The sequence below is a fragment of the Eublepharis macularius genome, chromosome 1, assembly GCF_028583425.1.
Source record: "Eublepharis macularius isolate TG4126 chromosome 1, MPM_Emac_v1.0, whole genome shotgun sequence".
NCBI lineage: Eukaryota > Metazoa > Chordata > Lepidosauria > Squamata > Eublepharidae > Eublepharis > Eublepharis macularius.
Window position 1 is genome coordinate 1,617,063 of NC_072790.1, and position 13,778 is coordinate 1,630,840.

Consider the following 13,778-nt stretch of genomic DNA (forward strand, 5'->3'; position numbering starts at 1 on the left):
GGGATAACACAGAACTAAGAATCTGCACACACATAAGCCGCATCAACGGCAACTCACAGCAGCTTCAAAAAAGCCGACTTACGTGCGCACAGAAAAAAGTCAGGGGAAAGCCAGGGAAAGGTCAATTCTGCATCTCATGCCTCCTTTCCTCATGTGGAAATCTGGAGATTGAGAAAAGCAGAATGGAATCTGAACTGACCTAAACTGACCGTGCAGAATGGGCCTAAGATTTTAAACTGGAAATGGAGGGACCAAGTACTGAATTTAAAGTAAAATTACATGGTTTCATAAAAAGTTTTGTAACAACCCTTCCACAGCTAATCTCCCTCCCCCACTTGAAGTAGGCATGCGAATCACAGCTGGTGGTGTGCGTGTGTGTACATTCACACTCAAAAAATCTTACATTGTAGTAGCAGCACAGAAAGGTCACACAAACAGCTCAAAGGTAAAGACTACTGCTGCATGATCATCCCTCATCAGAAAACACTGCTATACTACTGGGGGATTAGCTAAAGCTGCTGCTGAGTAGCCATTGCTCTGGTAGCACCAATACTGGATGAGTTGGATACTGTCCCTGAGGAGAGTTCATTGGAGCATGTCTCCAACCTATAAGAAAGTGTGAAACAGCTGGAAGTATCTTCTCAAACATGCTTGCATGTCACATATAGATGGTCACCAATATGACAGTCACCTCCAACTGAACAGGCAGGCAGGGAAGGTTTTGCAATCTGCAAGATAATTTGTTCACACATACACAAAAGCTGTCTACGTATCACATATATTCTAAGTTGGTGTTGTCCAGGTTCCAGTACACAACTCAAGGCAACTCCAAGGGATCTTCAATTCCCCCTTATCTTAAAAAAAATAAAGTTGGAAACTATCCCAAGCCATATCACGAACTACTTTTGAAATCTCCCCATATTTTAAAGACCAAATTACTACATGGAAAATGGGACTGCCATTCAATAACAGAAGGCTCAAGGTGCCCTTGTGGAAGCAGAATTAGTTGTTTGGTTCTTTGGATTCTGGACTCCAGCTGACATAATTTGAAATACTGCAGATCAGGGGGCTACGGTATCCACGACAGGGGCTTCTTTCATAAGTATCAAGATGCCAGCTTGATAATAAATCACATTACGGTAATGATGCTGTAAAAATAGCAAAGTGCATAACCTTCTCAGGCAAATTGTGTTAACTTTGTAACATTGTAAGGTTGATTTCTACACCTTTCAGCTTGAAAAAACAGGAACCTAAAAATTGGTGTTTTGTCTGAAGATACATGATGAAGTAATGCCAGAATTATACTCTGAGAGACAAGCCAAGAGATTTAGGGTTGCTGCTTCAATCTTGTCCTACAGAAATCTCCCCCCCCCCCCACCCCACATGGTTAAACATTTCATAGAGTTATTTTCTCACACATCTGTAGACTTGAGGGGGAAGAGCTGCGGTCTTTTAAGAACGGAATTTGAAACGGACCGAAAATCAAGCACACCTAGAACAGGTGGGATCGTTGCACTAGGCAGTAGTTGAGTCTTTGGAAGGGAAATGCTGTCAATTATCTGAGGCTACCCACACCAATGTTTCTTGAATCACTACACCCAGGACAGGCGGAAAACAGCTGTTATGGCAAATCACCAGTTAGAAACAGCAAGGGACCGGAATCAAATGTTTATTACAGCATGGGGAGGGTGGGAAGGAGTCTTGCTTCATCTTGTAAAAACCATCTTGAACCAATGAAGACAATAATTTAGCTATCACTTTAGTACAATGAAACCCGTCAGTATTCAATTTAAAAAATTAGAAAGGGTGCATTTACCAATGTGACAAATGGTTTGATGGTTTATTTTTTCTTTAAATATTATCCTGACTGTGAGACAGACCATTTACCCACCCCCATCATCTTTCTACAAAGAAAACAATTAAAATGCCTAAGAAAAAGGCAAACTTTTAAAAAAATTCATATTGTAGTACTAAAAAAAGTTTTATCAATCACATGGTTTGTGAGGGGTTTTTTTGCTGTTTGCAGTCAGAATAATAAAAACAAGCGAATGTTTCCCCCCCAAAAAATCATTTCATTAAGGGGTGCGGAAAAGACATCCCTTTAATAAAACATTATCAACAAATATCGTACACAAACTACAATGTATAATAATTACTTTTCCTTTCCCCTTGCTTAATTTTAGAACCAGACTACAAGGTAAGAAAAAACACTGAAACAAGATACAATGTTCTCAAGAATCCGCACAAAGGTAGGTAAATCCAGGGGAAGATAATATTTTACATAATATGAAATACATAGATCAGAAGTGAAGGGTTTTTTTTCATTTTATATAAAACAAAGACCAGCTACAAGGGAGTGTAATGTACAGAGATCCCAAGACTTGCGAGTTTCACTATACATGGTATGCTTTTCTGTAGTCAACTCTACCTTGAGAAGGTAAGGGTTTTTTTGTTGTTGTGTTTAATTACAGAGAGAAAGGGAGAGGGGGGAGAGAAATAGAGAGAGCCTACAGAATAGCAAGTATACATTTTAACAACAATAATTACTTAAAAATATCTCCATCCAGTTCCAGAGCATATACAGTGAAACCCTAATAAGATCACATCATTTCATTAAAAAAAATCAAAAACGAAAAAGAAAGCAAAACCAAACATGTTAAGAAGTTTGCGCTCACAGTTTTCGAGTCCCAGGTCAAGTTTTAAACCCTATTTCCTTTTATTTCTGGTGTACTGACCCCTCCCCAACATAACATTTAAAAAATCCAAAGTACCCTAACCCTCCATACCCCATTCCCTGGAATTTTGACACTTTTAAAGTTTCTCAAAAGGGCAATGAATAAAATTTCTGTTTAACTTGGGGAGGGGGGGCTAATACAGTGCATGCCACAGTCACAGATATCAAGATCACAATTAAATTTTTGGAGGATGTGATCCTACGAGGGGACCAGCTGCATTGGAATGAGGCAGAGAAAATCGTTCCCATATAGATCGCTTTTTGCTGGAGAAGGTGTTGTGCTGCAAAACACCAAACAGAAAAACCAAACAAAAAGAAGGGGGAAGGAAGGGGGCAGAGAGTGGGCATTGGAGAAAGGTCTTCTGAACAAAACCCTCCGATTTATAAAAACTGTCCAGTTTTATTAATTTTTTTCAATGGCTACAGAGACAACATGAGATTTCATATCTAGACTAGCTTCCTTGCGTAGCACAGCACAAACATACAACAGGTTTAAAAGAATAATCAAGCAAAGGAGGTTGAATTGGGTGCTAGAGGGTTTTGTTTGCTTCCAAAAAATCAACAACAAAAAAAGTGTCATGTACATAGAATAAATCCTTCTGCAGAAGAAGGATCTTGTCATGTCTTGAAATATTTTAAGATTTGTCCTTCATTGTTTTATGGAATAAAAAGTTCAGCCTTTTTATTGCATGAAACTAAAAATCAGGGGTGGGTCCCCGGCTCTGCATGTCTCCCTGCCAAACACACCTAGCTTCTCTTCTTGCATAATGTCTTGAGAATCCTCCAAATGGCAGCCGACTTTCTTTATCTTGGAGAAGAGGATGCGGGGTGAGGGAGGAGGAAAATCACACACTCATCGTCATGCTGGGAGAATACTGGGGAGGGGGAGACAAAGAGAAAGAATTAGTATCACACAATCAGGTAAAAACAAGACTCAAATGCTATATGCTGCAGAAGCTGTAGAAATAGGATATGCAAGATATGTGGGCTTATAAAATTATGAGGCAACATAATTGGCTTCAATAAATCAGAGACAGAGAATATGTTAGAGGTTAATGTATAGATATATAACACAATCCCCATTTCATAACTGCCTTCGGGTGGGGTGTGTGTGTGACCCAACCTGTATGCAGAAGTTTAAAAATTTAAAATACATCAATATATATAACAATGAATAAAACTGAAATGCGGAATCCACTACCCTCATATTTGTAAATGCAGTTCTTTGTTAAGAAAAACACCCTCTTGATTTTCAAGCAGAAATATGTGTAACATGAGTATCACTTGAACATGTACATTCCACCTGGAAAAGACTCAGAAATAAGACCCTCAATGATACACCCCAAAAGGCAATAAAATCTTCTGTTATAAACAACTTTTTAAAAAAAGAGTTGCTATGCTGTCTTCCTTCCCACCTTCTCTTGTCCCCATCCTCTGCTCTGTAAAATACCATTTACACCGATGGTGCATACTAAACTGTACTTTTCCTACTAGGGATGATTTTTGTGGGAAAAATCTCACACTGAGATTTTCAGGCACAACCATATTACCCACTCTCACACCCCTTAGTTTTTTGCATGTGCTCTGAAGCTGCACATTATCCTTTGCTGCATGCTTTCTGGCATAGTTCAACATGGTAACCACAGTTCACAGATTTCTTTTCTGGACTTCCATCACATACAAACCCTAATTGGGAGCCACTTGCTGCCATCTTTTTTTTTTTAAAAAATGCTAAACCACAATATATTTATTTGTTCTACGCTTTACATCTTTTCAGTTTTAGTAACTGTCTATAATCTTATTCTAGTTATAGCATAAAACAGCCATTTTATAGCGTTCACTGCTTCCTAGCTGGTTTCTACTTTCAGCAATTTAAAGCGCTGATACTAATCTTTTGGCTCTAAATGGTTTAGGCCAAGCATAACCTGAAAGACCACCTAATTCCAATGTGATCCTACACCTTGGAGGCCATATTTAGAGTGCTCTGTTGAACTGTGGGTTGCCTAACATGTGACAAGGCCTTTTCTGTCATGGTGCCCAAACTGTGAAGCACATCCATAGGAAGGTGAACCTTGCTCCTATTCTGATTTTTAGGTAGTGGGCAAAAGCAGTTTTTCATTGGAGAAAATCTACTATTGCTCTGACAAACACTGCACTTGGAATCAGCACTGATGCACTGAATTATGTTTGTTCCTGATTGGCTTCTGCTGTTTTATTAGCTTCGTTGCTCTAGCTTTATTTTGAAGCAGTTTTAATTTGTATTTTGGTTTTCAATTGATTTTATTACCTACCCTGATTCATATCAAAAGGCAGGATGCAAATATTTCAATACATGAACAAACAGATACCCTACTCCTCTTCCACATCACCTCCCCTGACACATCAACTATTCTTTGCCAGGAATAGATTAAACATTGCCTATGTGATCCAAACCCTTTAGTATGATGAGTAGGTGTAAGAGTGACTCACGTTGTCATTTTGGAAGGAATGGAGGAAGTTGCCTCCCAGTTCGCCATCATCTCGTGGAGTGCCTGGAGGATTGCTAATGCCACTTATGTTGTTTGGAGAATTCTATGGTTGGGGGGGAAAAAACCACACATATGTGCATGATGTGAGAGTGGGTCTTTCAAACATGCTATATGGTGCATCTGCAACAAAAACTTATTGCTCTGGAAGAAAACAGGGACAACTGAATATGAGACTTGAGAGTAGAAGACAATGTCTGCATGTTATGACATGTCTCACAGAATTAACAGCAACAGCATCCTGCTTTAATGAGCTAAAAGTTGGAAAAGTGTACAAGGTTTCCAAATAAAACCCTGACACCTTATATAGACAGCAGTAGTCTGCATACACCTCTCTGTCCCTGCCCAGTCTTCAGATTGCCACTGATATTTTGCCCATCAAAGCAAGAACACGACCCAATCACAAGAGGCTTTCTTAGGCTAGCAAAATGCACACTTACTTTTGGAAGTCCATCTATGTCTCCTGACCCTTGTGAAGAAAGAGAGAGAGGGAAATCAGTTGTTAATTGGAAGAGTTAAATATCTTTGCTCTGACTTGGTGCTTCTCTCACCTAGCTGCCCCATTCTGTACAGAAATTATCCCTGCACCATTATCCCATAACAAGATGCTGCTGCAAGAAGTGATGCCTGGGCCTTCCGGGAAGCAGCTGGTAGTACATTAGTGAGCTGCAGGTCACAGCTGGGCTAATACAAACCTCTTAACATTTGCCTCTAGAAAGGGACATGCTGGGGAAACCTCAGCTGCCGTTCCTTTGCACGCACAACTCCCAGGAGCACAGCCTGGCTCACCTTCCTGCACAGCACTAGAGTAATGGCCTAATCGAGTTGCTACGGCCTCGGCTCCCTCCTGTGTGCTTCATGACACTGATCAAGATGGAGTACAGCACCTCTACTTCAGCAAGATGTATAAGGCAAGCATTGGAGGTTAATGGGTCTTTCTGCTGCTTTAATTAAAACACACACACACCACAGTTAGGTTCATGCTGCTTCCCTCCCCTTCTTTATCCATCAACAGGAGCCTGGCAAGTCTGTGACTAGCAGTCCTGCTCCCTGAATACTCTTCTGTGTTCTGACTGTCTGGAATGACAAGGTCATCTCAAGACTGGGAATCCATGGATTATGGGCACAGAACAAGTCCTCAATCTCTATTACTGCAGATTATATGCAATAAAATCCCATATTGTACCATTAACATGTCTTTTTTACATTTTGAAGGATTTGGGATGTCATTGGTGCAGAAAGACCTGAAAGCAGAAAGTTCTAGTAAATGTGAATTACCTTCCCTGGATTTTATCCTGCATATTTTCTGTAACCTTACCTAATGATCCATTCATGTGATGGGGCTCCATCCCGCCCATGCCTCCCATTGGGCCATCTGATCCAGGCCCCATTGGGAACTAAGTAGAGAGGGGAAAATAACACCATCAGTTATGATGCATTGCTCAGGTCAATATCGACATTCAATACATTACAGCTAGTACACTGGCAGCTGCAGCTTTAGAAGTCTGATAGCAGGAATGCTCTCCAGTCCATAGTCTGCTACATGTAGAAAACTGAATTTTCTTTGGGGGGGGGGTGAGGTTTGAAAAAAATGCCTTCATTACATTTTTATTTTGCCATTCCTGCAAGAAGCTCAACATTTATGTTTCAAGATCTTTCCACCATCAGGAAGTAACCACTGTTTCTGCTGAGAATTTATCATTGCTGTTTGAGCATGTGTCTCCTAATCAAAAGTAGACTGAAAGTGAGAGTGGTATTGCAGCTTTAACTGTGATGAGAATGACAAGAAACCAGTCTTCTGAGCAGGAGGAGAACAAGGAAAGAAGAAGAGATAATCAAATGGAGCATCTCTTAACTAGTTTGATCAGTAGTACCTTTGCTTTCAGTACTGTTTGAGAGCATATGGCAGTACTTTTAATCCACCAAACATATTTCTCAGGTGTATTGATGGCTCCAACTTCAGCCCCTCAGGTGCAACCTGCTGAGCTCCTATTGCCATCATTAGCTCCTACAAATGCATTTATGTCATCTCCTTATTGCTGTATGCTAACAGAAGGACTTCAAGATGAAAGAGTAGAAGTTCTAATAACACTACTACAACATGGTTATTGTGGATTTTCTGGGCTGTATAGCCGTGGTCTTGGCGTTGTAGTTCCTGACATTTCGCCAGCAGCTGCGGCTGGCATCTTCAGAGGTGTAGCACCAAAAGACAGAGATCTCAGTGTCACAGTGTGGAAAAGTGTGCCACACTGTGACACTGAGATCTCTGTCTTTTGGTGCTACACCTCTGAAAATGCCAGCCGCAGCTGCTGGCGAAACGTCAGGAACTACAACGCCAAGACCACGGCTATACAGCCCGGAAAATCCACAACAACCATCGTTCTCCGGCTGTGAACGCCTTCGACAATACTACTACAACAGACCTACAAAAATCCAGTGTCAGAATGTTTCAATGGCCACTCAAGATATCCTTACTTCATTTAGTTGTTACATCTGTGCTCTTCCTCCAAGAAGCTAAGACCAGTGTATACTGGAATCCTATGCGGGGTCTTCTATCCAAGTAATGGCCAGGTCTAGATTTATTTAGAACCATGGATGAAGCTCCCACAGGTGCCATCAGGCCTGTTTCTAGGCCACTCTTTTTGTTCCCTGCAGTAATCTTCCTGCTGCTCCTAACTTCCCCTGCACTGACAACTCTTGAAGCTACAGACTCACTCACTGTGTGATCCACCCTCTTCGAATGGTGGCCTCTGAGAAATGAACAGAGCACTCTGTGGTAAGTATCCAGCTTGTGGATCTTGCAATGGTTCAGTTTGAAAACATAGGTCTGACCAAATGATCATTGCTCAGGCTCCATAAAGAGCATGCTGGAGACATACAGCGATTAACAACAAGCACTTTAATGCCAAAGCAGCTGGAATTGTGTATGTATTTTTGACAAACATGCACAAACATATACTACAACTACTTTGGCTTATTCCACTGAGAAGGGAAACTCAGAGCCAGTTTCAATGAAAAGTATGAGGAGGACTAGGATTTGTGTTGGTTTTCCTTTAAATACAACCAACACCAACCAGCAGTGTGCAATGACAGTCTTGACCAGAGACTGTGAATGCTGCTGTTTTAATAAGCGTAAAAAATTAACAAAGTTGCTGAAGAGTTAATCACTTTTTGATGGTTTGTTTTATTTCTGTTTTGTAACAAATGGCTGAAATCAATTAAACTGCTTTACCCTCAACTGATGAAGTTAATTATGATTTGTTATGGTATCTGATATGTAAATTATTAGAAAGCAGACTTACATTCGACCGACTGCCTCCAGGCGGTACGGGATTAATCATTGTGTAGATGTTGTCACTTGAATTTGTCGAATCTGTAGAACAGTGAAACCCACTAAGTCAGGGTGATTAATTCATTTCTTAATTAAAACAAACTCATGCCACTTGAACTCATTCTTTTGTATTTTATCACCTAAAACTCCCTCTAAGTACCACCATTTTCTGGCTAATTTGTATTTAATGAAGATTCACAAAGTTTTTAATCAGAGAAATTCAACTGTGAAAAGAATTCTACTACTAACCAAGGGTATTGGGGATTGCTTGCCAGAAGAGGTGTAGAAAGATAATTTGCTGCCATGTGTCACTTAACACCTCAAAATTAGCCAATGCAATTATCTTACTACGGCATCATATTTTTTAAAAAAGAAGTTACACAGATAATATTTAGCAATTTTATTTTAAGAACAGAGACCTGGATTCCGCCCCCCCCCCCAACCACCAAAGCAGCAATGGACATGCAGCATTTAATCAAGCCTCAGAATGCACACACTTTGCACACACCCAAGCAGAAATTACAAGCAGGCCACGGTGACAGAATAAAAAAGGCTAGCACTGTGCCTACATTAACATATGGATTGTTTTATTATGACCTAGTCTGAAATGTAGGTCAGAGTTCTCATAAAAATGCAGGAGCAGGAAGGCCATGGTAATATTTGATGGTGGCTCCACCCCTGCAGCTGTGGTATACCACAGTGACAGGCAGCAGGCTACTTCCCCACAGCACCCCCCACCTCACCTCAGGAAGTATTTTTTTTTTTTTACGGATACGTTATTCAGAAAACATTCCGCACATTCATTTTATTATAAAGCTGGCAGCATAATGGCACTGTCCCAGACAAGAGCGGTTTCTGTAATAGGGGCAAGTGTGGAACAGCATCAAGTAGGCCAGATTCAGGCAGATGGTTAAGAGATACTTTTAAAAACTTGTCCTAATTTCTTTCAGGTACTGAGAGAGAGATCCCAGTTGGTTTCTACAAATCCCTCAGAAAAAAGGATGTTCCTTGTCAACAAGAGTACCCCTATCCTAATACATTAATTTGCATAAGGATTATTCATCAACAGGAGAGCCTGCATTTTGAGCTTTTCTTAATGATAGCAGCTTAATGATTAAATAGGATTGAAATTGCCTTCAAAGAATCCAGAGAAGGCTGATGGCATCGATGAATCCTTCTCATATGTTACTGTATTTTAAACCTTGTTAGAATTCAGGCCATCAGTCCATGCCAGAGAATGAGCCATGAGCCTGAAGACAAAACTGCTTCCTTTCCAAAAATGTGCTTTGATTATTTACCGTGCACTATTGTTTAAAAGCAAATAGCAACAGTTGCAAGAAAATTGTAACAATGTTGCTCTATATCAACTACAACTAAAAAAGAAGCCCACTATCCCAACTTGGCAACTTAATTTATTTTAATGGGGGAAAATTAGTGTTGCTTCCCCACCCACCTCCCTTACCTGCAGGGCTTGGCATGATGGGTGTTCCAGGAGGACCTCCACCACCAGGGGGCCCCTGTTGACAAGATTAAACACACATCAGGAACCACTGTGATAACATAACCTGCAATAGGTCAGCCAGATCCTGCTGCTGTCAGCAACAATGTCTCACCTTGGTGTTCAGCCAAGCATTAATCTCCCGCTAAAACCTCTGATGCACTCTTGTATAGCCAAAGTGCAATTTCTTTGTTTAAGCCTCAGGAAAAAATGAAGGTTTTACTGAGAAGTAGTGTGCGTGGGTGGGGGATGCATCTGTGTGAGATGGACATACTGAATTTATTTGCCAGTATAGTAACACAGAGCACTCTTACTATAAACTCTTAGGTTTGCTAATGAAATTGCAATTACAATTACGAATGAATACCACCTCCTAATTCTTTGCAGTCAATCCCTAATGTGAATTAAAATTACCACCTCAGAACTTCAGGTATGTTCTCATGATCATTTAACATGGTTAACTGAACAATAAACATCACTGTACCATTCACACACCTGGAACAGCTAAAGTATTTATTTCTATATATCACCTGCAATCTTGCATTACTTAGCCTACATTTAAACATACTTTGTTCATCCTCTCTGACCGAGCAAAACAAAAACTTCCTTGGTAATAACAGTTATTTTAGAATTCTGGCATCACCCACAAGTGCATACATACAACACAGGATAACACTGCCTTATATTTGAACTCACACTAATTGTATAGTCTAGAATGCACATCATTTGCTCAATTAGTTTTTATAAAGAATCTAGATGATGCCATTGTCAACTCACTGCATTCCAGCTTTTTTAAAATACTGTGTTGTATTTCTGTCTTTTAAAAGACCTTATTTGTACTATTTTTTTCCCCTTTAAACACAATTATATCACCAGTTGTCTATGTACATACAGTCCGACCAAGCAGGTTCTTCCCAGAACTACTGTCTCTTTAAATTTTCTTCTCATTTTAAAGCAGTTTCCATTTCTCAGCCTAACTGCTTACCTTCTGTAAACTCATAAGGGCTTATTTTCTGATTTTTCTCTTTGTAGCAAGAGGGACAGTTCATTATTTTTCTTTTTTATGATTTTAATTGTACAATTATGAGATTATGATCATGGGAAAAAATAAAGGTAGTGTACTATCACTTTGACCTGCAAATGAAAAAATACTAATTAAAGCCACCTCATCTCCCCAGGAAAATCAATTGCATTTAAAAAGGAATTGATCATGGATCCATTTAGGAATGTCATGGCCACTGAGAGGTAACAGGAAGTAATTAATTAAACTAGGGGAGTACAAGTGCTCACAACCCTGTAACAAGCAAGGGAAGAAACAAAATTTAAAGGGACAGTTGCAGGACCTACACTGAACAGAACTCCCAAGTAACGTTTAGTAGGACTGAGACGAACACTGCAAGATTTTTGTAGTGTGCTCTATTGAGTACAGCATGGAACCCAAATTGCAGTATCATTTATAACCTTCAACAGCACAAGAAGGTCATTACATGGAAGCAATTTATGTGTATCCCAAGTATAATCCAGTATACATATTTGTACATGCGAACGTTGACATATCTAACCACCCCTGCACAAACACATCATGAAAACAAAGAACTATGAACTTACCACGTATGTACCAGGTGATGAAGAAGAATATGGAATCTGTAAATAGATCAGAATATAGCCATTAGTTTTTGGAACACACAAATTCATGAAAAAAAATCCCTCTGTACACATTAAACGTTTTGTCCTAGTGTTCATCAGAATAAATTCCAAATTAGAATGAGTCAATAAAAGTTATCTGCATCCAGTACAGCTATGAATATAATTCTGCATATTAACTTCCTAAACTAACTAATCCTCAAAGCAGCAGAAAAGGAGAAGAGAGAGGCAATGAGACATCCCAGCATGCCTTCTGCTTAGGATGAGGTTAACTAGGTTGGCAGCCGAGTGGAGCAACTTGCTTAAGGGGGAGACAGTAAGAGAAATTAAGTATGAGAGAAAATGTAACAATGAAGGTCAAATGATATCTTTCAAGTCATTCAAATTATTTATGTAACTCATTCTTACAAACACAGAAAACTGAAACTTACTGAGTTAGCGCTGTTAGGATTGGGCCATGGTCGACCAGCTCCTGGACCCCTAGAGTTTGAGAGAAGAAAAACCTTGAGTACTGGGACTGGACATAAGTGCAATGTAATTATTTACACATCTAGAATCAGTGAGAACATCAGAGAAAAGCCAGCAGCATGGCAGGTGCCTTACATGTTAATCCCAGGCATGCCAGGCCCTAGAGAGTTGGGTGGAGGTCTCATTCCGCCGCCATAGTTCTGCAATGATAACCAAGGATCAGTCTACCATAACGAGAAGGGAAACCGGAGAAGAAAAGAGAAAAGAAAAAAAACAAACAAAAACGAGAGGGTTAGTTTGTGAAAATGAACTCTGATTAAAAAAAAGATGATGATAATGAACATACAGGCAAAATCAGCAACTTCAGAAAAGTAAAACAGGGTGGTGGCATCTCTGTTTTCTTTTTGCCAGTAGGCATTTGTTTTTTGTTTTTTTTAAGTTTTAGGAAGCCACCAAGTTGCCATCTCATGGTAGAAATACACTAGGGACACTCTAGTTGGCCAGACTTCTGGTGGTAGCCAATGTAAATCAGTAAGGGAGTAATTGCACCTGGAGAGTATGTGAGATGGTTATCATGAAGAGGGATACCAAAAAATGAACAAACAAAAAGGAGTTTCTTCCCTAGTACATGAAGCCAAAGCAGACATAGAAATGAAGTTAAGGGAGTGCTTGTTTCAGGGTGGGGAGAGGCACAGGAAGTAGCAGAAAAAATATGGCAGGCAAGGAAGTGAGAGAAATGCTTTGCTTTAAGGAATACATGGCAATGAGCAAAGGATGGGATGCATAGAAGAGCTGACAGCACAAAGGAAGAAAATTTAATTCTTGCAGAAATCTATCTTCAACAAAATACTACTAGTCAGAGAACTGCACAGATTTTATATTTTTAAAAAACAGAAACATGAAAGGAAGAAGGTAAGCTGTTCAAGGCAGAAAAAGCAACATTGCTCTCCTGTTAGCTTGACTACCCAAATCATCCATTTCTCAATGCAAAGTTAATGTAGCCCTATTCGCTTCCATATATCTAGATCTATTTATCTGAATATCCTGGGTTCCCCCTCCCAATGATCCAATACAACTGAGATACTATACTATAGCATCAAGTTTCACTTGCTTACACAACGGTTTTGCAAACCAGGTATAGAATGAGGTAAACTGACAGAAAGGGAGCCAATCCTTCATACCTGTGAAGCCTATATTTGATGGTCAAACAGTGAAAAGGCAGTTTACAGTGAAGGATTAAATGTGTGAGCACTTGCTGAGACAACTGCAGAAGCTTTATTCCTCCTTCTGAGAGAGCAGATCTAGATCTACTAGTTTCTGGCTTCTTGGTTCCTGAAAAGACAACTGAGGCTTGGCTGGCTTATTGGCACCAAGTCAAATATGGCTGTCTTCTGAGGTCTGATGCATATCACACAAAACCATGTTTCCACCCTGAGAGTTACAGAAAAACTGGCCCTTCTTTGAAAACAGGTTAGAATGGCTGCAGCTAGTTTAAGTGCTGTTGCACAGGGTGGCTTGGATCCAATGACTGAGTGTCCCCCGCCCCTTCCCACCAAAAGCAGCACCAGAAAGCTGTGG

The 13,778-nt window shown here is 40.0% G+C and overlaps 1 protein-coding gene across 1 annotated transcript; it reads right to left on the reverse strand.

The window, feature by feature from the left end:
- Window positions 1-1,653: 1,653 nt before the first annotated feature.
- LOC129343786 (single-stranded DNA-binding protein 3) lies at window positions 1,654-12,606 on the reverse strand. Its single transcript, XM_055000140.1, has 9 exons — window positions 12,336-12,606; window positions 12,164-12,212; window positions 11,697-11,732; window positions 10,053-10,107; window positions 8,562-8,632; window positions 6,578-6,656; window positions 5,700-5,728; window positions 5,204-5,305; window positions 1,654-3,609 (listed from the first exon to the last, which is right to left on the reverse strand). Exons 1-9 carry the CDS (start codon window positions 12,383-12,385, stop codon window positions 3,580-3,582), a joined length of 501 nt encoding a protein of 166 aa, XP_054856115.1. The 5' UTR covers window positions 12,386-12,606; the 3' UTR covers window positions 1,654-3,579.
- Window positions 12,607-13,778: the final 1,172 nt, after the last annotated feature.

Bases quoted from the DNA above. Each gene is read 5' to 3' on its own strand.
- LOC129343786 (XM_055000140.1), bottom strand. From the start codon at position 12,385: ATGAGACCTCCACCCAACTCTCTAGGGCCTGGCATGCCTGGGATTAAC. The intron at 10,108-11,696 runs GTAAGTTCATAG...TCTTGTCAACAG, and splicing joins CATCACCTGGTACATACGTG to GGGCCCCCTGGTGGTGGAGG. The intron at 5,306-5,699 runs GTAAGTGTGCAT...CCCCAACCATAG, and splicing joins ACATAGATGGACTTCCAAAA to AATTCTCCAAACAACATAAG.